At 44.2% G+C, this 26,448-nt stretch overlaps 1 protein-coding gene across 4 annotated transcripts in view; it reads right to left on the bottom strand.

Annotated features, from left to right (window-relative positions):
- The window catches only part of MAF (MAF bZIP transcription factor), a 188,131-nt gene extending 162,139 nt beyond the window's left edge, over window positions 1–25,992 (bottom strand). The window contains exons 1-3 of one of the 4 annotated variants that reach the window (XM_051629655.1): window positions 25,923–25,992; window positions 23,437–24,956; window positions 12,940–13,011 (exon numbers count right to left, since the gene is read on the bottom strand). In XM_051629655.1, coding sequence (XP_051485615.1) covers window positions 12,978–13,011; window positions 23,437–24,503 — 1,101 coding nt within the window. In that variant the 5' untranslated portion in view covers window positions 24,504–24,956; window positions 25,923–25,992 and the 3' untranslated portion in view covers window positions 12,940–12,977. Of the gene's footprint in view, window positions 1–12,939; window positions 13,012–15,613; window positions 15,708–23,436; window positions 25,202–25,420; window positions 25,540–25,922 lie in introns of those variants that run through there. The other 3 variants (XM_051629654.1, XR_007890611.1, XM_051629653.1) reach the window with 3 other exon arrangements.
- Window positions 25,993–26,448: the final 456 nt, after the last annotated feature.

Below are 26,448 nucleotides of genomic sequence, written 5' to 3'. Positions count from 1 at the left end.
CGGAGAGGAGCCTGTGCAGCAGGTAATGCCCACATGGCCAGGAGAGCCTTCCCAAAGCCAGCACTTGCTCAGGCTCTAGTTCTGCACAGTAGCACCACAAGCTCTGGAGTACTAATTTCCCAGCAATTCTGAGAAAACGGCTCTAATTAGTCACAAGCACTTCTTCCTGCAGCTCCCTGGAAATCTCTCATCCAGGCATGGACAAGCCCTCAGCAAACTCCAGTAGCCTGAGAAAAGCTGAGCCTGAGGTGTTAACATCTGTGAATGTAATGCAGTTAATTTAATTGGGTTGTCCATCCTTGATATTTGAAAAGTCCCTTTTAAATGTTACAGCTTTTTTCAAACAACTGAGTTATTGTTTCTCCTGAACTCCATTTCCATTTTAATGCTGATGTTCAGTTTCTTTTGCAAATGGAGTGAAGGTAAAACTCTCCCAATAATATACCATCCTTTTGAACAACTTATTTCCTTCTGGTGCAGTTTCAAACAGATAGAGCTGTAATGGCCAAAATAAATTTTATCTGAGAAATGCAGAAACCCAGAAGTTAAGCCTAACTTATAAAACTATTTTAAGAGAGACAAAATCATGCCAGCCTTATCACCATGACAGTCACAGTTGTTTAGATTTATTATGCAATGGTAATCAGGCTATACAATAAATTCACTACAGTAATGCATTAATCACTTTGCAATGAAAAATGAACTACTGAAAGGAAGACAATACATTTTTCTCTCTCTTCTTTCCAGTTGTAAAAACTGGTCCCTAACTCCATTCTTTGGAGAAGGAAGCATATATTTTCACTTCTTGGTGCTACATCTGATTTGAGCCTGCAAGGTCACTCTCATTGTACTTCCTATATAACTGAGTTTCACAAATATTTCTCAATGAGATCTTCCTTTAGAGCTAGAAAATATTTAGGCTAAAACATCTACTCGACTTGTTAGCTGCTTCCCCTGATTCTGCATACACTTTCCTTATGTATAGTAAGTTTGTACTTTTGGATGAGACAACTTTTAAAGTTGATGGAGATGGATCACTGAGGGAATACAGATATCCAAAAAGGTTTTTAAGAAATAGGATGCTATACAAGGCAAAGTGGAAGGGGAACCTTGGCTGAAGCAAGTAAGTACCACAGGTATTTGTATCACAAAGGTAGACTTTATCTTCCCCTCACAAAGGTAGACGAGTGTGAATACCCCAAGCACCACCCTCCTTCAGGGATAAACTTGAGCAATTAAGAAGAAAATGTGTCACCATCTCATGTCCAAAACTTGTACCTGTTCTATACTAGTGAGGTGGCAGTGTATCCCACTGCATCCCTGTTAGCATCTCTGAACACACGGTTTGGTTAAGACTGAAGTTTTGCAGGATTTTGCCTTCCTGATTTAAGACCACATCCAAAAGGTGCTTCCTGGTATTCTGCCATGCTGGTTAATCCCTCTGCAGGGCAATTTGTACTGACACATCCTAGAAGAGAAGTCCCTGGGGAAAATTTTCTTGCAAGTAGATACTTTTGCTTTGCACCAGGATATCTCCCCACCAAGCTCCCAGGCAAGCCACTCACTGTAAGACAATGAAAAAAGCAGAATTACCAGGTTCTGCTTCCCCTTAATTTTTTCCAAGGAGAAAAGCAAATCCTAATTGAAAGAGAACCAATCTATTTTCCAATTTTTTTTAAAAAAAACTTAGAGCCAATAGCAAAGCCCAACTCTGTGCCAATAGCTGATAAATCCCCTCTGGTCCACCTTCACATGGGGCATTTTGGGAAAACTTCTGTTTGGCACAAAGGACAAGCTGGATCTATACAAGCCTATGTTGAAGCTGAAAGGTTTGAAAATACTGGAGCCAACCAGCAACACCAGCTGAGGGAAAGGCAGCTTGCTGATGGCTGTAGCTGCTCAGCTACTATTCAAATTAATGAAACTCATGACAAAATCTGCATGTAGAACCTTGAAGGTATACCCCAGGTATTACCTGCAACCACAGAGGCTGCATCCTAACTCCCATTCTTACTTCTATATATAAAATTACAAAACGTCTGAACACGTTTCCTAAAGCCTGTCAGTAAACTCTAGCTGTACAATACTCCTGTTACCTATTTGTGCAGAGACTGCAGTTAACACTCCCAGGTATAGAAATGCTCCCTACCCTCCATCTCAAAGAAGAAAAATCATCAGAACAAGAATTAAATTATTCCCCTTTCAGATGCTGTAAAGCCTCCAGGCAGCATCATCACAGTCCTTTTCAACACAGGTAAATTGAATTCCAGCAAGTGTACTGTATGTGGACTCTTCAGTTCAGATATTAAATAACAAAGTCATGACCATAAACATAGGAAGAAAGACTGAAAAGTGGAGTTGTTTAGTCTAAAGAAAAGGACACCGCAGCAAGTCATAACAACAGCCTTCAAATACGCAAAGGGTCAGTGCAGAGAGGCAAGGAATGGGCCATCCTCCATGTCTGTAGTGACCAGGACATAAGGGACATAAGGGTGGGTCAGACAAGGATAAATGCTTTTGAGAAGGGACAGTAGTGAAGCTCTGACAGGGAGGCATCACACTCTCTGTGGGGGGCTTTAAAGACAGGTTATGCAAATACCTGTCAGGGATAATGCAAGTCTGTCTGACCCTGCCTCCTGGCACAGGGATGGATTACATCACTCCTGAGGTTGCTTGTAAGCCTACTTCATTTATGGTTTTATACAGCAGAGCCCCCAAAGGGTAACTTTCCCCACTGACCAAGCTTTTCCCTTATCTATTCAGTACTGGCACATCAGTTCTTCTGATGACTGGATTTGGGATGTGCTCACATAAACGAAAAGGCTGGTGTCTTGCAGGTCAGCTGGGCTGTACCACGAGCACCACTCATCTCTCACCTCAGCCTTAGGGAAATAAGTAAATGGATGGCAAGGTGGTTGGTGTAAGAATGCAAGAATTTGGGCTAAAGTTTGAGGATTGCTTTGAGACAAATAGTGCTAAAATATGTAAATAATTTTTAAATTTCAGGTTGATTTGCCTGGCATCTTCCAGGGTACGTGGCTTTCTGCTCTTTGAGGGGAAGTCTGAACCAGGCACACTACTTGGCTCCCCTGCACCCAGCCAGGCTCTCCATGGTGGGGATGGGGTGGACAGGGGGCAGAGTAGCAGTGTGCCTACCCTGCATCCACATTCTTTAACTGCTCACCTCCCGAACTGTGCAGATGTGTAAGGAAGCAATGCTGGCTGCATCCCTGTGACTGTTTGGGAAGACACAGGACTGTCCCACAGAAACCACACGGAGGGGTCCTGTTGGCGGCAAAAAAAAAAAAAAAGTCTGTTCCCCTGCCACCAGCACCCAGGAACATCGCAGGAGGGACTGACCTCACACAGCTCTAAATACTGGCACTATAGAAAAAGCCTTGCAAAAGCCAGCTCCTAAATCCACTCAAGTTTGCAAAGCCCCCAAAACCAGGAATGCAGAAGACCAAGTCAGGATAAGCTACCAAGGAGATATCAGCCTCCAGATAGGAGACAGCGGCAATGCAGCTCCAACGTGCAGTTTGCTGGGGGTGGGAGGGGAAAGCAGAGGCTTTTGGGGTTGATTCTTGCTTGCTTGGATTAAATTCAGTTTTAAAATGCATAAAGCTTCAGTAACTGCAAGAAAATCCCTTTAAGATAAATATAGAAGTGAAAAAAAGTGAACCAATGTCTCCTCAGTTTAATTTCTTGCAAACTTTTTCCTGCCATGCATGCCATGGCAACCCAGAATCTAACCTTTAGGGTGCATTCTGTCACCAAACTAGAATATTTATTTTGCAAATTAAATCAGCTTTCTTGATTGAAAACTGAGGAAACTAAAAGTATATAATACATCGTAAGAAATGCTTAAATGGATCATAAGTCAGTAAGTAATCCTTGCACTTAATCTGAAAATCATTAGATCCCATTTAGTTTACCTGTAACAACATGTTATTTAAACTCAAGACTTTCTATCAAGTACAATTGGGACTAAAACCTTCATTTGGAAATTTCAGAACTTGAGGGTTTTCTTCCCTTTTCTTAAAAAGATTTAATTAAAAACACAAGATGAAATAAGTATTTTAGGCAACCAGCAACAAAATGGGAAAATACCATGTGTTTGGAGTTTTAGTGCACTCTGAGTGCTGGAATTTATTTGCAGCAAGCAGAAAATAGACAGCAAGCATAAAAATTCAGCAGATTCCCGCTAGTAAAATTATTTATCAAGCTAACAAGGGAGGAACCCTTCTAGTAGCAACAAGCCAGCAAGGAAAAGACATGCCTTTATATTTTACCTTTGGGTTAGCACACCAGTAAAAATGCCAACTGACAAGCACTTCACATAAACATTTCTTTCTAAATGAGCTGCCTTGTTAGAAAAAAAATCTAAGCAAAGGAACCCTACAGCCAACAGACAGAAAAACCCAGACTGAATACTACTTTGCTCCATATTACAGAAAAATATAAATAAATACATAAAAATAATGTTGATGCATAAATGACTTTTATAAATTAACACTTTATTTTGCATTTAAAAGAACTACTTGGGCTATAAATCTATCTTGTCTTCAATTCTATCATGAAAGAATACATCCCAGTCATCTATTATTTAGATCTTTCTTACCTCGGGAACTAAATGTATATATACACCAAAAAAAAGTGTGTGTGTGTTTGAGCATGCATTCGCTGTGCTGTTCTCAGCTGTGCTACTCAAGCCCCATTGCAATATTTATCGTATATTTATTTTACAACTGAAACCGTGAAGTCTGTTTTACAGCTTAGTTTAACGATACCAAACTTTGATTATAAATTATAAGTGGCTTTATTGCTGCCTGAAGAGGCAAAAAATTCAGAGACACTCGATTGCCTGATCCCAATTAAAATTTAAAGGAATAGTAAGGCGACACACATCCGCTGAACAGCTGAGCTCTAAGGAGAGCTGCAAATTACCACTGCTGGCTGTACAGCAGGGCTAAACCCTCCGAGCACTTCTTTACCAGAATGAGCATTTGACAATTGTCAGCAAGCTTTAAAATAAAACCAAACTAAACAAAACAAAAAAATAATAAAAAAACCAAGGATCTTTCTCAAGCATTATTATTTTCACTGCAAAAAAATAAAATAAATAGCTCATGTGAGGGTAGGGAGCAAAATCAGACTCAGCATTTTATCTGATTCGGTAACTCAGGAAGTTAAACCTGCCACAGTTGTCGACAAAGAGAGGAAAAAAAGGAAAGTTTTACACTAAACTGTGTGGTCAGAGGAACGGACAGGTTGAAGCAGCATTTCTGACTGATCTCAGATTTTTCTTACCACAATTGAGCCAGACCACATATTGCTCACTCAGGACTCTGAAGACAGGCAAGAAAGATGGGGAAATGTAGGGAAAAAAAACCCAAATAACTGAAAGGAAAAAAAAAAAAAAAAAGGAAAAAAGAAAACAAGTCTTTTTTGAGCTTTTGCTCCCCTCAAAGCCTGGCATTCGTCTCGCCTCTGCAGCAGCTCACAATGCAGGGAGAGAATGCAGCATCTCCCACTCCCTGTGCCAGCGCCCCAGGCTGCTGCTCCAGCCGACCCTGTGCATTTCTGGGGCTGGGGGAGAAAGTCTGCAGCTCCAAAATTCCCACCCGAGGGCCTGATCCTGCATTCTTCTCACACCCAAAGAGTCCTACAAAAACAATGGGAGTTTTGGGTGTGCGGGAAATGCCGAAGTGAGCTGGCATTTGTTAACTGCTGATGGATTACATTAATATGAATATTTGTCTGTAGGGGACAAACACTTTTGAGAAGCGAGCACAATATTATGGGCAAAACATCAGCAATAACAACAAAAAAGGGTAGAGAGAAACATCATTGATGTAAACCATGAAATAAATAATATATGTCAACTTTTATGTTTCTTGCCTTTGATCTGGGTACAGCTGACATTAAGTCCAGGAATTGATACCTTTTTAGCTGAGAAGACACAAGATGTCAAGTTATATTTTTTAGTGCAAGTCCAACATGCAAAAACAAAGCTAAAGGAGTTGAAGAAGTGAGTATTAACAGAAAACAGAGATTATCATTTGTCATTTGGAAAGAAAATTATGGGAGTTTCCATGGAAGCCGAGTGGTTAACAGAATGCTGTCTTCAGTTTGCCATTCTCTCCTTATTAGAATATAATTTGGGTCCAAGTGATATGGAAATAGATTGTTACTGAGCATGGCAAGGGAGTGCTGCAGGTAGAGCCAACGCAGAATTAGGTCTACAATATGTACATACATATGTATTCCTCAGTCTCTGCCTGCCTCTCATTTTAACTCTGTCATAAAGCTGTTTGAAAGTGGAAGCTGCTTGGAAGTGCACATAAAGCATCCACTAAAAGGCCAGAGCCTCTCCATCAGCTCCCCCGTGCTTCCAACCATTTATCCCATGTAATCAGGAGCAGAATTTGGCCCTAGCTACACTGGAGTTGAAATTGGGTTGTTCCCATCCACACTTACAGCTGTTCCTGTCTAAAACCACAGCCAGAAAAATCACAGGCACGAAGGAGAAAGGCCACATGTGACTTTATCCTCTTTAAAAGATGCACCCCTCCCCTGGAAGCTGGAAACAGCTCTTCCTCTGGGAGACTCCGGATACTCCTCTCCTTTATGGCCTGGCCTCCTCAATCATTTACATAGCTTCACACCCTCTCTCCTTCATTTAGCCTGGGCCTTAATCTTGGTGACTTTGGCAGGCTGCTCTGCGGGCAGGAGGGCTGAGGAGCCCAGCTCTGGGATGTCAATAACCCAGCACAATGCCTCTGCACAACACGAAGCCAGCTATTTAATTACCTATCACTGCTAACAAAAGCTCTCTTTATTTTGATTAACTTTGAGGGAACAAGGTTCCCCACGATCAGAGTATGTTTAAATAATTACCCAATATAGACTAACATGCCTGGAAACACAAAAAAGAGGGGGAGTAGGGAGAAGGGAGAGAAGAAAGGGAAGACATAAACTCAGCCTTACTTCCTAATTTAAACCAGGAATGACCTCGGGGTCAATCTTTCAGAGTATCTCAGATCAATTCAATTCTCACCTCCGCTGCCTACCTGCTAGCAAATGAACTTACTGTGCCTTCCAATAGACAGAAACGACTAAGAGGAAATCGCATTTAGCTGCATCTGAATAACCATGGTTATTAGATGATGCGTGCAGAGGAAAAATTACCATTTCCCTTCTCCTTCTCCTCCTTGTGATTGTCATTCTCACCTCACTGGTGATTAAGATGTAGGATGCTCTTGCAGATTGTTAATTAGGTGTTAATATCTGCAAGGGGCCACAGCAAGCTCCTACACCTGAGGTCATTTCTCAGAAGTCGGGCTGTCTCTGGTGACAGTACCTGTAATTCCCATAGCTAGTTTGATTCCCACTCAACAGCTGGAGCTAGTGTTTCTTTCATGTCTGGTTTCATTTCCTATCTGAAATTATATGAGTGCTAATATCTTTATTATCTTCCCATAGAAGTGCAATGCAGGAGCATGGCACAGCGTGTTGTTCATTGGCTTTTCTATTTATTTATTATTTTTTTCCCCATGGCATTTTCAAAACATTTCAAGCAAAAATCTTTATGGTTAGCAAATTTACAGCTGACAACTCCATTACGGATCGGGAGGGGTAGAAGGTAGGAGGGAAACAATAATAATTTGGAATAGCAGAAAAGAAAAGCTGCACAACTGCTGAATGATAATAGCTTGAACCTTGGGAAATAAATGTAATGGCAGGAAGGGGAGGAATTACAAGGACAGTGTGACCTCTGTATATCTTGCAGGTGCACCAGAATTATTCCATATATGTCTGTACATATAGGTATTAAGGATACATTACGTTGGGGGGGAGGAAGCAGGGGACACATAACTGAGCCATGATTTTGCTTATGTTTTGACTCATTCAAAATTAGGGTAAAGCTTCACTATGTGTAATTCAGATCTTTGCACCCCTGCCCTGGTGCACTCGGGAGACTGAATTCTCACCCCTGCAGAAAAGGTGGAGGGGACTTGGGCGGCACCAATATTTCTCATCCCAGGGTAGGAGCTAAGGTGAATGACAACTACTTCAATGCATCAGCTTTCATTAAAGGGCTTCAAGGAACATTACAGCTATTTTTTAACTCCCACAAAAGCCTAGAAGGTAAGAATTAATTATCTAGGTTTATAACTGTGTAAACTGAGATATAAAGAGATCAACGGTAACAGACCTTTAGAAGAAACCTAAGATAACAAGTTTAAAGTATTTTGCTGAATCTAGAATCAAATAACTGGGTCAAAGTCTCACAAGTGAGTCAGACTGTAACTCCCATCTCCCAGTTTCTTCACTGTCTAAACATTGCGACTATATGTAGAAGCCTGAGAAGTAATTCTATATGCGAGATGTTAAATCCGTACTTTTCTGTCTCATCAATCTCCTGTATTTTGGTACAGTGTGAATCATTTGGTAAGCGCCACAAATTAGAAAACCCAAAAATGAGGTTAAAAATATTTAAATTTTTTTTTTTTTAGCACTTACCTTAAAATCCTGTGTTGGAACTAAACAAGAGCCATATCACTGAAAAATATTTTAGAACTTATTCTAAACACAGGGAAAACTACTAAATCAACTTTGCTGGGAATTTGGGGGGAGTAAAAGGCATCACATGCAGCATGTACTTTCTCTTTGCTCATAAAGACTCAAGATGTTTTCATACTTCAAATTCATAGGAATGATCTAGAAAGGAGTTTGAGACATAGTGCAGTTGTGCTTTTTAAAAAAATATTAAAGAGCTTTTTTTTTTTACCTAAGTAAAATGACCTGTAAATTGCACATGTTTGGGAAGGGGAGAGGAAAGGAAGGATGGGAGATTACTATCAATTTTACATAATTTTTCTAATCAAGAACAACATATTGCATCCCATTTGAAATAAAAGATTTTCATTCAGACTTAATATAGCACATCTGCTTGAAAAATACATACAAGGCTCTCATTGACTGCAGTGGGAAACTTGCCAATAATATTTCATGGAAGTTATCTTGATATCAACTTTGGAAAATACAGACATTTTACAGGGAGTGCTAATTCAACAACAGAAAGTTAAAAATAACTCGCTCAGATGCAAAGAAATGTGATTATTCTTACAGTTCTCAGCTTTAATTTTCAATTGTATCAGATGTATGGTCTGAAAATAAAACTTAGGCTATAAGGTCTAGTTTACAGTGAAGTCAGACAGTTTGACATCACAGGCCATTGCCGTAAAAAGACAAACGATGTCTTGAACAACAGTCTGACTTGATTGCACATCAAAAATACACACAAACACTATGAGGATGCAAAAGGTCTTGCACAAAACACAAATCTCTTTTAAAAATGCATGTGCGAACGCAGGAATAGCAGTGAAAAGTAAGTAAATAAGTATACTTAAAGAGTGCCATGATTTCCCCTGTGTGAAAGGTCTTAGAGGTAAACTGGAAAAGGAACAGAAAATATATTTCTGTTCTTTACTGCTCCTTATTCTCTCCTTAGTTTTAGGGCTCATCCATATTGGAAAATTAGGTAGTAAACTACACTGCAGTAGTATCCATTTCCCGGGTGGACACTCCTATTCTAGAGCAAGAGTGAATTTTCCTGATTAATTTCTTTTTAAAGCAGCTTAAGCTATAGTGGGCAGGGGAGGAATCCACCCTTAGTCCTGAATAAGAGCATCCATCCAGGGAATTCACAGCACAGCTATGGTGGTATGAGTTCAGCTCTTTCTTTTTATTAGTACAACCTCCCTTGTAGACTTTCCCATTGTGTCTAAGTGTTGGCACCAGGAACTGCATGGGGATTTTACCAAAGCTTGCAGTGGGGCCAGAAGCCCATCCAGGACCTTTCCTTTCACACAAGAAATAGGTAGGATACAGTTTAGACCACAGGTTCCACCACTGCTGTGTCCTGCCTTTGGAGCTCTGATAAAAGTCCTTCAGAGCCTCTTTGAAAACTGAACCATTAAGTGTTACATACAGTGATCAAAATCACCAGGTTGGTTGGTTTTTTCCCCTCACACTTGCTTTTTTTAAGAGAAAGCCTGGCTACAATTTTTTTGTGTGTGTCAGAACCAAATTCTGCTTTCCAACACCATCAAGCCAATTATGAAATTGTTAGAAGGATATTTTGTTCCTGTGGGTTGCATGATGCTAGAGGATAGAAAAGCTCTTTGCACCAAAAAAAAAAAAAAAAAAAAAAATACACTGAATCAGGATAACAAACACCAGTGGCTATGTACGTATTGCGAGGGACATTTGCTGGAGCTGCTAGGAGAGGGACTAGGCCAAGACACAGCGCTTGGAAAGTAACAGTTGTCTTGTAAAATACCACAATGTACCCTTGGTGGTATTTTATGGGATAGCAACTATTTTTTTCATTGATATGACAGCATATATCATAAACACAAATTTTGTCCTGCAGCGCTTACTCCGCAAACTCCCAGCAATCCACCAACACCACCAACTGACCTCCACCAACCCTGCCATCACTGACCCGCAAGGGACATTACGGTGAGAACCTCTTAACCAGCAACCACCAAATATTCCAGTCCCACTCATAAAATGGATTGCCTTGAAACTCTAAAATTACACCAGAAATAACATAATGCCTTCAAAGGAGTCAAGTTCATTAGCTAGACCACAGAGACTACTGCCCACTGCTATAAATGTACAGTCTGAAATCCCCCCAACAAAACCCCCTCCATGAATAGTAAGCGTGTCTCCAGAGAGTATGGAGTACTGGAGGTCTCATATCTAAGCTTATTATTCCTAATATCACAGAGACACTTCCCTGAATTGTCCTTCTCCTTCCCAAATTCCCCATCTGACCAGATGCCTTTCTCTCTCTTGCTTTCACCTGTCAATCACATTCACAGCTGAAATTTGATTTCTCTCCCAACAGTAACCTTAGATGAAATATTACCATAGGGGTCAGAACTGTCTGAACCTTGACATAAAAGTTCATTAACTCTTCTGAGACCCAAGAGCAATTTGCTTAAAAGTAACAGATTTTGCTGCTGTGTTTTTTCGTCTGTAATATGTGAACGCATAACCACAAAATATTGGAAAGAAGGCACTAGGAATTATCCCTGAGAGAAACAAGCTATGCAAGTCCTGAGATCACAAATGTACATCAAGGAAAAGGCATCTGCCTTTTTACTGTATGGATAACAGGAATCCATATCACTCATTTACAAAAATCTAATAGTTAGGTATGTGAAGTACAGGAATCACAGAAGTGCTCCTAGGAGATTACTGAAATTAGAACCCTGACAATGGGAACACGGTGCTGGAATGGGTGCTGCACCTTGGTTCCATTTAGCCCAGGGCTGGAGCTAAACTGAACCAGTTTGCTCCCACTCGCTGATCTCTCCCTAGCTGAGAAGCAGAACCAGGGAGAGCAGAGAAGCCCCATGGGTTGAAATATAAAAGGATTTAATGAAATAACAGAACTAGTACAAACACCAACATAAAGTATATAAGGTTATACTCACAGCCTAGTCCTCAGGAGTAGCAGAGGGAACAGCAGGCCAAGATGAAGGAGCCACAGGAAAGGGAACTTTCCCCATCAGCACAGCTCTCCTTTATAATGAGCACTTCCTTTCTAACAAGCATCCTCTTGCTAACAATTATCCCCTTTCTAACGAGCACCCCCTTTCTAAAGAGCTGAGGTGAGGGCCAGGCCGGTAGTTGCCCTGACTGGAGCTCCCAGCTGCCTAAGGCCTACTAAAGGCCTGTCCTCCACGGCCAGCCCATGGTGCTGTCTCAAGGCAACCAGGACACACCTTTGCAATGAAAATACATATTTAATGTATTTACTTCAGCTTAATCATCTATTTACTTCAGCTTAACCTTCACAGTGTGCTTTAAGCCCTCACAGAAAAATAAAAATGGTCTGGTTTGCCCCTCACTCACAGTGGTGAAACACCGGAAAACCCAAAAGCCCTGCAGTCAAAACCTTCCTCCAGTTGTTTCTCAGAGTAGCAAGAGGAACATCAAGCTCAAAAGTAACCTCTTCTGGTGCTCCTTGAGAAACCTATACACCAACAAAAACTCCTCTTGCTGCTATTTAATGTATAGTCTAGAGCACTAATTACACCTTCCCTACCCTCACTCAAATTTTAAATTGTAATTAAAAATAAATAATAAACCAAGCTTAATTCCACAAGCTACTTAAATGCAACTGTTTTATGACAGCATGTGACTGTTGATGGAAGTGTGGTAGGCTTTAGGGCAGCCTGTGTTCTTAAATAAAATAGGAGGCTTCGTAACAACATTCACACAGGAATCTCTGTCATTGCAACCTTAGTGCTCATTTAAGCCACTTAGTATTTTTTTTTATAGTTGAGGTCAATAAAAATCAGATTCCATGGAAAAAATAAAGTGCCAGTTTGAATCTAGCAGGGGAAGGGGATTGAGAGTTTAACTCCTCTACTTTCATTAGTGGCGTATTTTTCAGTCAATGTTGGCAGACTGAATGAACATGAATTTTCAGAGGAAAGCAGTGCTGAGAATTAAACTCTGTTGTAATTTTTAAGTACAGAAGCCATCTAACATAGACTCATGATTTTCATCAAGATCTGAGGGACATCTTCAGAAGACCCATCCTTAATCCCTGTAGCTGACGTCTGATTGCTAGCGTTTGAAAAAGAAAGAAAACATTTGCAAAGGATTATATACGAGTTGTGGGACACGGGAGAGCTGCCTAGCTGACAAAATTACAAAGCCCCATCATTGCAAATGGTTCTTGTAGGCACCTGAAAGTCAGCTTCATCCAAAAGCCAAGGAAACTGCACCACAGACTGTCACCAGCTCCCCAGGGTTGGACCAAAAAGCACCGTCTCAGCAGCAGAAAACAAAGCAGTGAAATTACCACCCCTGCTGAAATACGTCAAATTGCTAATGAAAATTAAAACGTACCTTTTTTTTTTTTTTTTGACCTCAGGTAACAGGGATTTTCACATCACCGTTGTAGATGATTCTCTCGGGTACCTAATTTAGTAAATATATTAAAATAAACCATTATTAAAAGGAATTTTTAACACTGTAAAACGTCTGTCATGTCACTATGGTACAGAATAGGACTTCTATTCAAATCCTAAATTAAATTCAGCAAATCCCTTGTTCTGTTTATAGACTGTGAGCGGGTGAAGAACTTAACACAGTTTGAAGTGAAACATTCCTAGCTCACACATCTAGTCTTTACTTCACATTAATAACAGGAGACTCTTACTGACAAATTACCTTAAAAACACGTATCTTTTGCCTCACTCATGAATATCAGCTTCTAAGACCTGAAAGCATGTAGCTTTCTGTATTTCTTTCTTAATGATTGTTATTAGCTGCACTAACCTAATTGGCAAAATAATAATCAATTTTTGTACACACTCCATTATTTTCCAGACAGTAGCTTAATAACAAAAGCAGAGCTGTCATTTCTCCCTGTGGTTACTCACACTATACAAATTCATCCTGTCAACACATATTTAACATCTAATTAAAAAAAAAAAAATCAACACAGAGTGAATCTTTGTACAATAAGTGAGATAAGTCAGTGAGTCAATCCACATTTCTTAAATACAGATATTTTGTTGTGTCCCTTATAGTTAACTTTCTCTCCCTGCATGTGCATACACAGACATACCCATATATTTCTATAAACTGCCTGCAGGAATGCTTCAGTGCCATCCATTTATTGTGACCGTACAGTATAATCAGAGCAAGGATGAACCACAAGTCTGATCAGTTTGAATAAGGAAAAAAAAAAAAAAAAAAAAAAAAGAAAAGAAAAGAAAAAACAAGACAAACTCTAGGGGCTTTTCCAGCATTTTGATTCCAGATCAGCTCTGCCCCTTTGAAAACAAAAGTCTGCTGCACGTTTGGCTGCCGGTTGAATGATCCCTTTCCCACATCCCACCCAGAGGTGGGGGAGGCACAACGAAATGGTCCCCACCTGTCTTGGTTTCTTTTTCCTTTTTTTTTTTCCCTTTTTTTTTTTTTTTTTTTCCTTCTTGGTTTTTTTTGTGTGTGTTTGCTTGTTGTTTTTTTTCTTTTGAGAAAGAGGACAGTGCTACCTTAAATGCAGTACTTGGCACACAGCCCAAGATCTCTTAAAGCAAATGACTCCCGTAGACCTTTGGTGTCATTTTCCTCAAGATGACCTCTGCTTTCATGCCAGTCTGTGAGTCCATCCTGTTATTAATGCACGGGCTGAGAGGAATAGGTACTCAAGCCTCACACCTGACAAGCATCCAGCAAAAGTGATGTGGTCAGCCTGCTTGCAGCAGTCTCAGCCTTTGCTGTGGCCATCCCTGCTCTGAAACCACAACCGTTCAGCCACATCACAGGAGACCTGAAACAGGATGGCAACAACCCACCTTCACCAGCAAGGCGCATTGATTCATTTAGCAGCTTAATTTGACTATCAGCTTATTAATAAGGGAAGAGTCAAAGCAAGTTAGCATGAAGGCAGCCAAAGACACTGAGCAGATCTATTAATTTACAATATCTGATCACTTTGCTTCATTTTACGTCAGAGTTGGTGCAAGAGAGTTATACTTCAATAAATTTTCTATTCTGTACTGTGCTATTTTAAAAGGATTTCACAATAAAGGAAGCTGAAAGACTGTGCACAGTCTGGAGACTGTATCTGGTGTGACATGAATATAGTACTTTAACCAGATTTAATCTTACAGTATTCTCTGCTCTACAATGACTTTGCAGGAGGAAACCCTATGGAAAGGAAAATCTGTTCATCCCACACCACAAAACACTGAATTGCATTGCAGGCTCCAGCAGCTCTTCCTACATATTAAAATGTTTTCATTGGGAATTTGGAAGCCGTTAAGCTAGGGGGAGGGGAAAAAAAACCCAAACAACTAGGTCTTGTCTGGTTCACTTTCAGGATCATTTTCATTGTCATAAATGTTCCATTGCAACAGCTCGGAGTGTCTGAGGGAGTCGAGACTGTTTGCAGAGGAGACCACCACAGCTTTAGGAGCTGGTGGCAACAACAAATAAACCTGATTCTGTCCTCAACCCCTCTAGCACCACAATAGCCCACTCTCCAGGCCTTGGCAAGAGCTTTTGTTGAAAATTGGAGAAGCAGGGTTCAGGCTGCAGGAAAGTGAATCAGCCCACCTTCTCACAGAAAAGTGCTTTAAGTGTAATCACATACACACTCTGAGATACATCCACATAGACTTGGGAAACAGCCTCAGAAAGGGCCGTTCTTCTCTGTACTTCGGATTCTTTAAAAGCCAGGAAATGTAAATCCTGCCTCCCCCATCTTCCTCCCTGCAGAGATCTCAGGGCCCGATCCAAAATATCATCCTAAAAGCTCCCTTTGATTGCAGTGGGGTTTAGAGTCATCTCCCCATGTCAGCACAGGTGAAAAGAAAAAAGGAAGGAAAAAGAAAATTCAGGGGGGGGAAAAATGAATAGCAAGAAAAGAGAAAGGAAGAAAGACGAAAAGAGGAATAAAAGAGGAAAAGAGAATAAGAAGAGGAAAAAAAGAAAAAGAGGAAAAGGAGAAGAGAAAAAGGAAGCAAAGAAGGCTGCGAACAAGCTCAGGGGTAGCGCCCCGTGAACGTACCTAGGGGACGGTCAGCCGGCTGCAGCCGCGCGGGCACGCACCGGAGCTAAGCTCTGGAGGCACGGACGGATCCTTTAGTTACGCTCAGATCCCCCTTTTGTTCCAGGAATTGAATTTAGAAACAAACAAACAAACGAGCAAACAAACAAACAAAAAGGTCGCTGCCCTCAACCTTCCCCGTCCCTCCCGCTCCCCGCCCGGGTCCCTGTCCCCCCCCTCCACACCTGGTGGGACTCGGGGGCTGGGGGCAGCCCGCCGACCCGTGTGTGTGTGTGTATGGGTGTGCACACGTGTGTGTGTGTGTGTGTGAGCAATCCCCTCCACCCCGGGCCCGGGCGGTGGGTGCGCCCGGGGCCCGGCAAGGCCTGTGCCCCCCGACCCGGCTGCCGGGCCGGCCTGCCCGGGCCGCAGCCCCGCACCGGGCCCCGCCGCGCCCGCTCGGCCCTGCCCGCCGGCCCCGGGCCCAGGGATGGGGCCAGGCTGCGGGCCGAGCGCCGCAGGTGCTGATGGAGCTCGTCAGGGGAAGGTGGGAGTTTACACCCCCTGCCCGGGCCGGGTTATTTTCAGGCAGGTCGAAGCAGGGGATTAAAAATCCGTGGCGGGATTATCCCAAAACGTGCCGCTCTCCCGCGGCTGAGAGAGGTGCTGGGTGGGCAACGGGGAGGAAAACGCGTGTGTCTCCGTGGTGCCGGGCACCCCGCTCTCCCCGACACCCCACGGCCCTCGGGGACACTCGAGTTTAACGTGAAAAACCAAGGGATGAGGGGCAGGGAGACGCTAGAGCTCGCACTGAGATGGGGTGTTGAGCTTAACGCCTCCGTACGCAGTCACTGACATTTCTGCGTTAACGGGGGACAAGCTGCTGAGAACGTTTTTCAGGACTGTGCTTCTTTATGAATTAACAATTGAGAGCAACAATCAGGGACACTCCATTCCCTACCCCCGCTGGAAACTTGAGGACACTGCTCAATTTGTTAGCTGGGTATTTTTTTTTTTTATTGTGTGGTGCAGAAACACCACTTCTAGCAAACTTCTGCTTTGGCTTTCATTCCCTCCAGGCAAGGCATCTCATAGAGATACATTTAAAAAATTAAAAAAAAAATAAAATACAGTTGATAAAATTGTGACATAAAGTCCACAGGGCTTCAGATGAAGCAAGGAGACAGGCAGGGCAATCTCCATCCCCGTAACTCACTGCACCACAACTACAGGTCTGGACACTTCACTGCTGCATTGGAGGTGGCTCTGGTTTAAAAGCTAGACTTGGGGGAAGAAAAAAAGTGGATACAGGAACAGCAAAAGCAAATGATCATTTCAGAGAGCGATAAGATACGGACAGCTTGCATCGGGGGCACTGAGACGTTATCACACTGTGCCAGGTCATCCTGATACAGTGGTAGATAGCTGGGCTGGAGCTGCTGATCTGCCGTTACACTCGGCTACAGCCTCGCCGATCCCTGGCCTTTTGCTTTTCACTTGAAAAGTTAAGTCATATCCTGGACTATTTTTGCATTGTGTTGGCTTAGAGCTCACAAATCTGAATGCACTCAGCACTCAGAGAGTGACAAATGTTATTCTCCGTCCTCCCCCACAATTTCAGGCAGCCAAGGATTAGATGCATCAGAGTGTACAGTATTTTAATCTATTGATTTGTATCTGCTTTGCCCAAAAAATTCATTAGAGGAGCCTTAAAAGTGTGAAGTGTTTGCGTGCTCAGCTCCCTCCTGGATTCTTTCAACGGCTGCTCACCGCCGCCACGTCCTGGGATGCACTACCTTGCGTTACTCATACTGAGACCTGCACTTAAAACAGGTATCTGAAGCATTTTACTACAGACGGCTCAAGTGTGTGTATGTGTGTACAATCAGGATTGCTTTTTTGTCCCAGCTGAGCAAACAAAATCTATCCCACTCTCCATAGCTACCCCTGGAATGCCCAAGCCTCATGGCAGCCACTCAAAATGCAGCAATTCAGAAAGAGGGAGGGATGAAAGTTTAATAAAAAAAAATCTTAATTCCTAACATTGAGGTATGTAGGATTATTTTTTTCTTTTCCTGCGTGAAATTTAAAATTCAGCCATCTGAACAGGTGTCAGAAACAGTGGGTCCATTTAGCTCCTCTGATGATCGGAGTAATAAATATAGAGGATTTCCTTTCAATGCAGCACATGCTGAATCGACACCAATGTAGTTCTGGCATCTGAGCACATAATTCTGATATATGCATCATTTCCTCCCTAAATCCAGGAAGCAGCTACACTCTCTATCTGATATTAGTATATTATGTCAAATAGAAATTGGTATTAAAATTATGAATGATTCTAGATCAAGAACTTCCTACCCACTACGCAGAGAGAGGAGGAGGAAACAGCTGCGCAGAAGCTTTCGGAAGGGAAAGGAAAAAAAAAAGAGCTGGGAAAGTTCATTTTTTAAACTAAAAATTTGCTGCCATGTTTTGCGTGGGGGGAGTTTTCAAGTGGCATTTTGATTCAGCACAGGCATTTTTGTTTTACAAGGGTGAAGACGACTTTCTAATAAATAGAAGCTCTCACCACTCTATTTGCAAACGGGCACTTCTCACACAGCACTTGCCCTGTGGTGGCCAGAAAGTGTTCAAGAAATAAATATACACTGGTGTGACCAGGCTGTTTCCCTCCTTCCTCCCCTCTGTTTTTTTAGGATGTGGTTCGGGATGATTTTGTAGGCAGGGAAAATGCTGCAGCACAAACACAAAAATACTCCTGGACTCTGCTCAGCAGAAGCCCAGTGGTTGGGCAGAGGGTTATGTTTCATTTTAGTGGGGGGGAAATAAAAAAGGCTTAAGGGTTAGGTGGGATTGGGAGGGAGGAGGGGGCTGAGCCACAGTGCACAGCATTTCCCAGCCAGCAAAGGGCTGCTCTCCCTGCATGTAACTCCTGGCACCAGTCATATGAAAGTTTTGTGTAATGTAGTTAATAAATGGGAAAGCACTATAAGACTGTGGGAGAAATAGGATGTTGTTAGTGATGGGGAGATGACAACCACGCACGCCTTTCAATGTATGATTGCCCAGCTCAGGCAGCGTTCCCCCTGCTTTAGCCAGAGAGGTACCTGTGGGAGAACAGCAGGATGCTGCAGGATCCTGCTCGCCTTTGAAATCCCTGGGGATTGTACCTCCAAGCCCAATGGGAGCAGGATCGAGGCCAGAGTCAAGCGAGGGGTGATTAATGAATGTAGGTTATTCAGAGCAGAGCAGTTCCAATTAGTCCTCAGCAAGCAGTCCTGCGGCAAAGGTGGGCGCTCCCCTGCAATGATTCATACAGAGAACCCCAACACTCATTTTCCTGTAGCAAACATTAAAATTTGCATCTATTTTTCTGCTCCTTTAGCTGGGCAGTTGGTGTGTTTCAGACTGAAGTCTGAGTGCAGCCTAAAGAAGGCTGCATTATTTTTATTCGCAAAGCAAGATTACGTGTAATAATGATGCCAAACTGGGAGAGAGCTTTTTTTGCCCTCTCAGGTTGGGTGTGTGAAGGGAATTTTCCTTTTTGCACTCAGTCTAGTTCTAGGAAGGATTTCTCTTATCACTGTGCAAACAAGGTGATTTATTTATTTTTTTCCTATGAGAAAGAAGATACTTCAGGGAGGCAGCAGTGTTCCCTCTGCTTTGCACAACTCAATTCGTAGTACTTTTAAAATCCTACTGCCTGCTCCTAACTTTGCCTGCAAGGATATCTGGGGCAGCTGAGAGGTGTGGGGATGAGGCTGGACTAGCAGCAGGTCCCGCTCCAGGGGCTCAAGGCTCTGCTCTCCCTTGAGGGCTACAACGCTGCTTTGGTGGGGGCTTTGCTGAGGAGAGGCCTTGTCCCTTCCCTTCCTTAGGGCTCTCCTTCAGGAGCTCTCAGCAAGGGCAGCAGTGAAGCCTCGAAGTGACCCCCTGTGAAAAAACCTGGGCATCAGTAAAAGGCTCAGCCAGGGAAGGGAAGGTGGGAAAAGAAATAAAAATCAGCCCTGTCTTTACGAGAGGAGATAATTCTCTGCGCGGCCAATAGCAACCAGTTTACCCACAGCTTACACATTAACCAGAAAAGGGAACTCGAATTAACCAGAATCTGGAGCTTGAACCATTACTCAAACCCTGGTGCAACAGCAGGTCAGATGCCAAAGGGCAGGCTGGAGCCTTGGTGCTGGGGAGGGGCGAGGCACAGCATCGGCATCGGGGACCATGGCCACTGACACCTGCTGTCACCCACATCATCAGGGCTCGGTGCCCATCCCCTCCACAGGGACCTCTGCGGGAGCAGGTTGACCTCCAGCAACATCCAGCACCTGCCTACATGGTTCTCATGGGTGCAGGTGGCCGTGGGGGGGCTCAGGGCTGACCTCGGCACACAGGGAAGGATGGGGTCCAATCTGTGGACTGGACCAGACGGGCAGAGGAACAGCAACAAGTCCTCTCCTTTCAGTGTCACCAGCACCCGGGAGGAATGACCTTACAGCTGGGAAGAAGTTGCACCAAAAGCACAGGGGAAATAAAATAAAGGGGGAAAAAAATAAGTGCAGGGTTTGGAGTGGCTGGAGCATCCTTCAGAGACACCTCCACTTCTCAAATAAATTGGGCAGATAATCCCATTCAAAGAGCGGGAGAGGACTCTGCAAACGGCCTTGGAGGCTCTTGGGGAAAGTGACTTTAAACAAACTGGGTTGAGGATTTGAGGAGCCTTTCAAAATTGCAATGCCCTCTGACATGGAGAACTGCAGTGAAGAGGGGCTCGGAGACCTGAAGATTTCTAGCACATTAACCTTTGGATTGATTGTTTAGGACAAGTAACTCTCAAAAGTTGGAAGAAGTCCTTTGATTTTTTTTTTTTTTTCTCCACTCCTCAGTTCTCTCTGGGCTTTCTAAGGCCTGTAGGGAAAAAAAAAAAAGGCAAAAAAAGGAAACCACAGGGCAAACGAAAGAAGAAGCGGGGGGGAGAAGCAAAGCAAAGAAAAAAAAAGGAGGCAGTATGGACCCAAATGGCAAGAAATCTTTTTATCTAGCATTAAGTAGCTCTGTGACAAGCCAAGCCTGATGCGGTGTCATCTCTTGCTAGAGACGGGCATGCTTTGCTGGGATCGGATGATAAGAGGATGTGAAGTCTTCCCTTTCACTTCACTCCATCATAAAACAATCAAAATACAGGGCTGTATCATGTCATCAGGTTTTTAAGCAGACCTCCCCTTTGAGATCTCCTAAAACCTGGTGGGATGATCTGAGTCACTGAAACCGAGCTCATGGCAATACTCAGAGGACAAAAACAGCACCTGAACGCTCACGTTTTTCATCTACCTGAAAGAGAACTTGGTTTCTAGCAGGTGACAATTTTCCATTTTACACAAAGCTATCCTTCTCCTTCTCCCCTCCTGTACATTATTGAGTCCAGCTCTTGTACCAGCATCAGCCCTTTGCCAGGCAGTACAGTGAAGTACTGCTCTCGGAGTTCTTGAACTTTAAACTACAGACTAAGAAACTGAGTACGGAATCAAAAAAATGCAGTTTATTATTGTAGATTATTCTCTCTTTTGATATAACCATAGAGTCGAAAATGAAAGAAAAGCACATAGGAACATCACACATGGTTAGTTAGTAACTCAAGATATAAAACAATTTTGCACAGCAAAATATGTAAAAGAAAAAGTAACTGACAAGATTTTTTTATATTTATTGTGGTAAGATTTACTTTCCATTTTTTTTTTTTTTTAAAAGACAGGATATCAGTCCCTGAAAATAAAATTTACTGATTATTGCCTTTAAAACTGTGGAATTTTTGAAGTTACAGAAAATCCAGTTCTGCACCACAATACAACTGTAAAAAAATCTGCATCATTTTAAAACTGTGCAGTAATGCCATCTTTATAACTGCATAAATTGTATTAGCGTTCTAAACAGGTTCGTAATTTTTTTTGTTGTTTTTGTATTATATGCTTGCAGGTTATATCTTAGTGCAATTCAGTCCCAAATACTTCAATTTTGAAAAACAAAACAAAACAAAAACAAAACAACCCATACATTTTGAATGTAAAATACCCCTATATAAACAGGGGTGCCTCCCCCTTTTAATACTTTGGTTTTCAAATACAGTCAGTGGTATAGCAAGGACTACATATACCCAACTTATATTTAAGTTGCAAGCACATGCTGCATAAACTACTTTTTAAAACAGTCCCGTAGCAAATTCTACCCCCCTTTACATCACGACAGTAAACAATTTAGTGCATCAATCTTTAAAAAAAAAAAAAAAATCTACATCTAAACAGACCTAACTCTTTCGAATTTATCTATAACATTCCTTTATCTGTAGCATACATTTTAACTGGGCTAACAGATGACAGAAACTAGAATTAAATTATATACTAGGAACCCAGAGCATTCCACATTTGACAATGACCAAATGCAAAAGGAAAAAAAAAATAAATGGGGCAGATCACTTAAAATTAATTTTTAGACTGTTTTAGGCAACAGCATGGTGTCAATGCCCCCCCCCCCCCAAATGGGATGTGAATTTTGTTTTTGAGCATCTTTTCAAAGTTCTTTTTCTGTTTCGCTTTTTTGTCGTTGTTGGTTTATTTTTGTTTGTTTTTTTAATATATATTTTTTTGCCACGTTAGGTTATCAAAATCCATTCTGGCATGTTTTTTTTGAGAGGGAACGCTTCAGTGCATTTAAAAGGAAGTCTGAAGTTTTGAGTAACTCAAAGCAGTTTTAGAGCAGATGCAAACTTTAATGGGGAGGAAGAGGAGGAGGAAGATCAAAGGTTGCACTTTTTTGCTTTCAACCCAAAAAAGTGATGAGGCAATAAAACAAAAGGATGAATGCCATGCCATAATAGTCTCCAAAAGTCCATTTCCAAGCAAAAGAAAAAAAAAAAAATAATTATACCGTACATGACCAGCATGCAGGGTTTTTTATTAATATAATGTCTCTTTTTCATAGTCTTTCGAAACAGTTATAGTTCATTGTTGCTAAGACGAAATAGCAAGCGTAATGCATGAGATGAGTATGGGATTCTAATGGCAGACTAAAGTCTCACATTTGGCAGATTAAGGCCAAAACTCACATGAACACACCGAAGGTTGATGCAGGCTTGATTTTGGCAGGTTGATCTAGGCATATCTCTAGGTTTGCACAACAACGCTAAAAACTGATGGAACTCAGCAAGCTGGAGTCTAAAAATTTCACATTGTTTTTGTATTTTTTTTTCTTTTTGGTTTTTAATTTTTTTTTTCATTTTATTTTTCTTTTTGCAAAGCTCAAATCTCATATGAAGAACTCAGGATGGCAAAAAAAAAAAAATCTGACTTTTTTTTGGACACAGCAAGCTCAAAAGAAAAAAAAACACCTCATGAACTTAAAAATATATATATAATGTGGATGGCAGGTTTCAAAGAAGAGCAAGCTTCATATGAAGAACTGAGTTGGTGGCGAGTTGGATCTTTTAAATTTAAAAAAAAAAGAAAAACAACAAACCAACCAAACAAACAACAAAACCACAACAGCAAGCCCCCACAAAAATAAAAATAATAATAATAATAAACAGAAAAGAAACTCATGTAGAACTTTAGGTTGGCCAACACGGAGCCAGCCCACCTTAAAAAGAAAAAAAAACAAAACACAACCAACAAAAACCAACCCAAAAAGCAACTTTGTTTTAAAATTGTTTTGAGTTTTGTTGTTTTGCTTTTAAAAATAATAAAAAAAAAGTAATACAAGGTGGCAAGCTGGGTTGTCGCTCTAGCAAAGCCCCCAACAACAACTCACACGGAGAACTTTTTAGTTAAGGTGGCAAGGCTGTGGGAACTCACATGAAAAACTCTGGAGAGGAAGGGTTGTCGCTGCTGGATCCGTTTTCTCTGAAGCCATTGCTGACCAGCTTCTCGTACTTTTCCTTGTAGGCGTCCCTCTCCCGGACCAGCCTGGAGATCTCCTGCTTTAGGTGCTCCACTTGCTGCAGCAGCTGGTTCTTCTCCGACTCCAGGACGTGCCGCTGCTGGACCCTCTTGAAGCGGCAGGACTGGGCATAGCCCCTGTTTTTGAGGGTCCTCCTCTTCTGCTTCAGCCGGATCACCTCTTCCTTGCTGACGCCCCGCAGCTGCCGGTTCAGCTCCCGCACCGACATGGTCACCAGCTGCTCGTCGGAGAAGCGGTCGTCGAAGTGGAGGCCGCCGCCGCCGCCGCCGCCGTGGTGCGGGTGGTGCAGCCCCCCGGCGCCGCCGCCGCCGCCGCCGCCACCGCCGGAGCCGGCGGCCGAGGAGGCGGAGGAGGGCGGCGCGCTGCCCGGCGCCGCGGCGTGGGGGTGCCCGCCGCCGCCGCCGCCGTGGTGCGGGTGGTGGTGGTGGTGGTGGTAGTGGGGCGCGCCGCCCTGCGCCGCCGCCGCGGCGATCACCGCCGACACCACGGCGGCCGCCGAGCCCATCTCCTCGGCCGGCACGGAGCCGCCGGCGCCGGCGGCCGCGGCCAGCTGCTGCCCTCTAGCATAGCCATCGAAGGCGCCGGGCAGCGGGTGGTGGCTGCTGTTGATCAGCGCCTCCACCGCGTCCTCGGGGCTGAAGCCCAGCGCCTCCGGGTTGAGCTGCTGCGGGTAGCCCGTCATCCAGTAGTAGTCTTCCAGGTGGGTCTTCTGGTCGGTGCCGGAGCCGGGGCTGGGCGCCGAGAAGCTGGGGGACGGGGGCACCGAGCTGCAGGGCGTGCTCATCGGGGTGGAAGAGAGCGATCCCCCGGCGATCAAGCGGCCGCACTGGCTGATAATGCGATCGGTCTCCACCGGCTCCTTTTTCACTTCAAACTTCATCAGATCGAAGTCATTAACATATTCCATGGCCAGGGGACTGGTGGGCAGGTCGGAGCTGCTCATTGCCAGTTCTGATGCCATCCTTTTGCTGCTGACAGTCCTCCAGAAAGGGTGCGCTCCGGGAGCGAGGGGACTGCTCTGAGTTGCCACCGGGTGAGCCAGCTTGATTTTTGGCGAGCTCTGCTCCGCTCTCTCCTTCCTCTGCCTCTCGCCACGGCCCCTCGCAGCCTCCGCTCCACTTCGCCCCGGCTGCTCTCGCTCCCGCTCCGCGTTATCCTTTGCAGAGTCTCCGCTGCCGCTGATGCATCAGAGCGAGGGGCTCTTGCTATTCGCCTTTTGCATAAAGGGTGGTTTTTTTTTTTTTTCTTTCCTCCTCTCTCCCTCCCTTCTCTCTCTCCTCTCTCTCTCTTTTGCAGCTTGCAGACTGCAGCTGGAAGTGTTAGCTGGTGGTGTTGCGAGTCAATTTGTTGTTGTTGTTGTTGGTTTTTGTTTTGTTTTGTTATTTTTAACACTTCATGGTGCCTTTCCTCTCGGCTTTCTCATGCAAAGTGCAGAGCGAGAAGAGAGGTTCATCGGGGAAGGGAGGAGGGAAAAGAGCGAAGACAAAAAAAAAAAAAAAAAAATCAAAGTCGATATCGCAACCAAAAGAAAAATAATACTAATAGTTGCAAAGAGAGAGAGGGAAAAAAAAACCAACACAAAAAAACCCCCAAACAAACCTCGACCTCAAAGCTACAGCAAGAAGATGAAAAATATTTTAAAGGTTTCATCCAGCAGGAGAGTTTAAAAGCATTGCTGAGTTTTATAGCGCTCCTGACGTCAAATGGGAAATTGACTGCGCGGCCGGACCAATGGGCTGCCGCCATCCCAGCCCTCATTAGCATAATAGTATAGAAACAAGGAAACTTTTCGGAGCTGTCAATCAGGGCCCCATCAGCTGACTGTCAGCTGGGGAGCGCCTTAACCCCTTCCTGACCGCCGCCTCCCGCCGGACTCACCGGGTAAGCGGGTGCGGGACGGGGCCGCGGTGGGGGCTGCTCCTTTTCCTCTCCGCTCCGCTCCGCCGTGCGCCGGGACGGCCCCGGCCCCGCCGCGCTGCGGGCGAGCGCCCTGCCCCGGGGCGGGGTGCCCGGGAGCTGCCCCCGCCCGGGCGGGCGGTGCGGGCACCTGAGGGCGCGGGGAGCTCCCTCCGGCCAGGGATGGGGGGGAAGCAGCGGCCGGTCGGGCGCAGGGACCCGGCAAGGACCCGGCAGGGACCCGGCAGGGACCCGGCAGGGACCCGGCAGCGCCGGCACCTCCGGGGCCGCTCGTAGCGCAGGGTTCCGCCGTGCCAGGCGCGGGTACCTGCCGCCAGCCCGGCCCTTCCCCGGGTCACTCGCTCCGTTCCCCTGCAGAGCCCTGGTCACTTACTGATTTTTTTAATTTTTTTTTCTTTTATTATTTTTTTTTTTTACGGGGACGGGGCCATCGATCCCTCCATCCCCCCCTCCCAACACACACCTCGCCAACAGCTGCGAAATCCCTGCAAGTTCGCAAGCCCCGCGCCCGGCTCCACCGCACTTGTCCTGCTGGCCCGGACTAATTAATTTAATACATTTAGCACTAATTGTATTTACTTTAGCCTCCTCTGGCCGGGAGGGGGTCGGGGGGAGGCCGGGATGGACGCGGCGCGCTCCGCACCCCCACAGCGCCACCTCCCGTCCGCAGGGCAGTGCGGAGCGCCCGCCCGCGCCAGCCGCGGGCACCGGCACCGGGACCCGCACCGGGACCCGCACCGGGACCCGCACCGGCCCCCGGCGGGGCAGCCGCCACCCCCGCGCGGCCGCGGCCCCCTCGCTGCCCCACCCGCGCTCCCCTTTTGCGGATCGGGGGAACCCGCGGCTTGCGGGGCTGCCAGGCTCGATTTTCCGACCGGGGTTTATGGGAATATCGATAGAATTAAAGTTACTTGTAATTCCGTGATAAATGAGATGTCTCTAGTAAGTAAGATTAAGTGCAGCGCTATAAAGTTGTTTATCTGAAAAGT

The sequence above is a fragment of the Apus apus genome, chromosome 11, assembly GCF_020740795.1.
Source record: "Apus apus isolate bApuApu2 chromosome 11, bApuApu2.pri.cur, whole genome shotgun sequence".
Taxonomy (NCBI): domain Eukaryota; kingdom Metazoa; phylum Chordata; class Aves; order Apodiformes; family Apodidae; genus Apus; species Apus apus.
The sequence above is the reverse complement of the archived record's forward strand: the minus strand, read 5'-3'. Positions and strand labels throughout refer to the sequence as shown.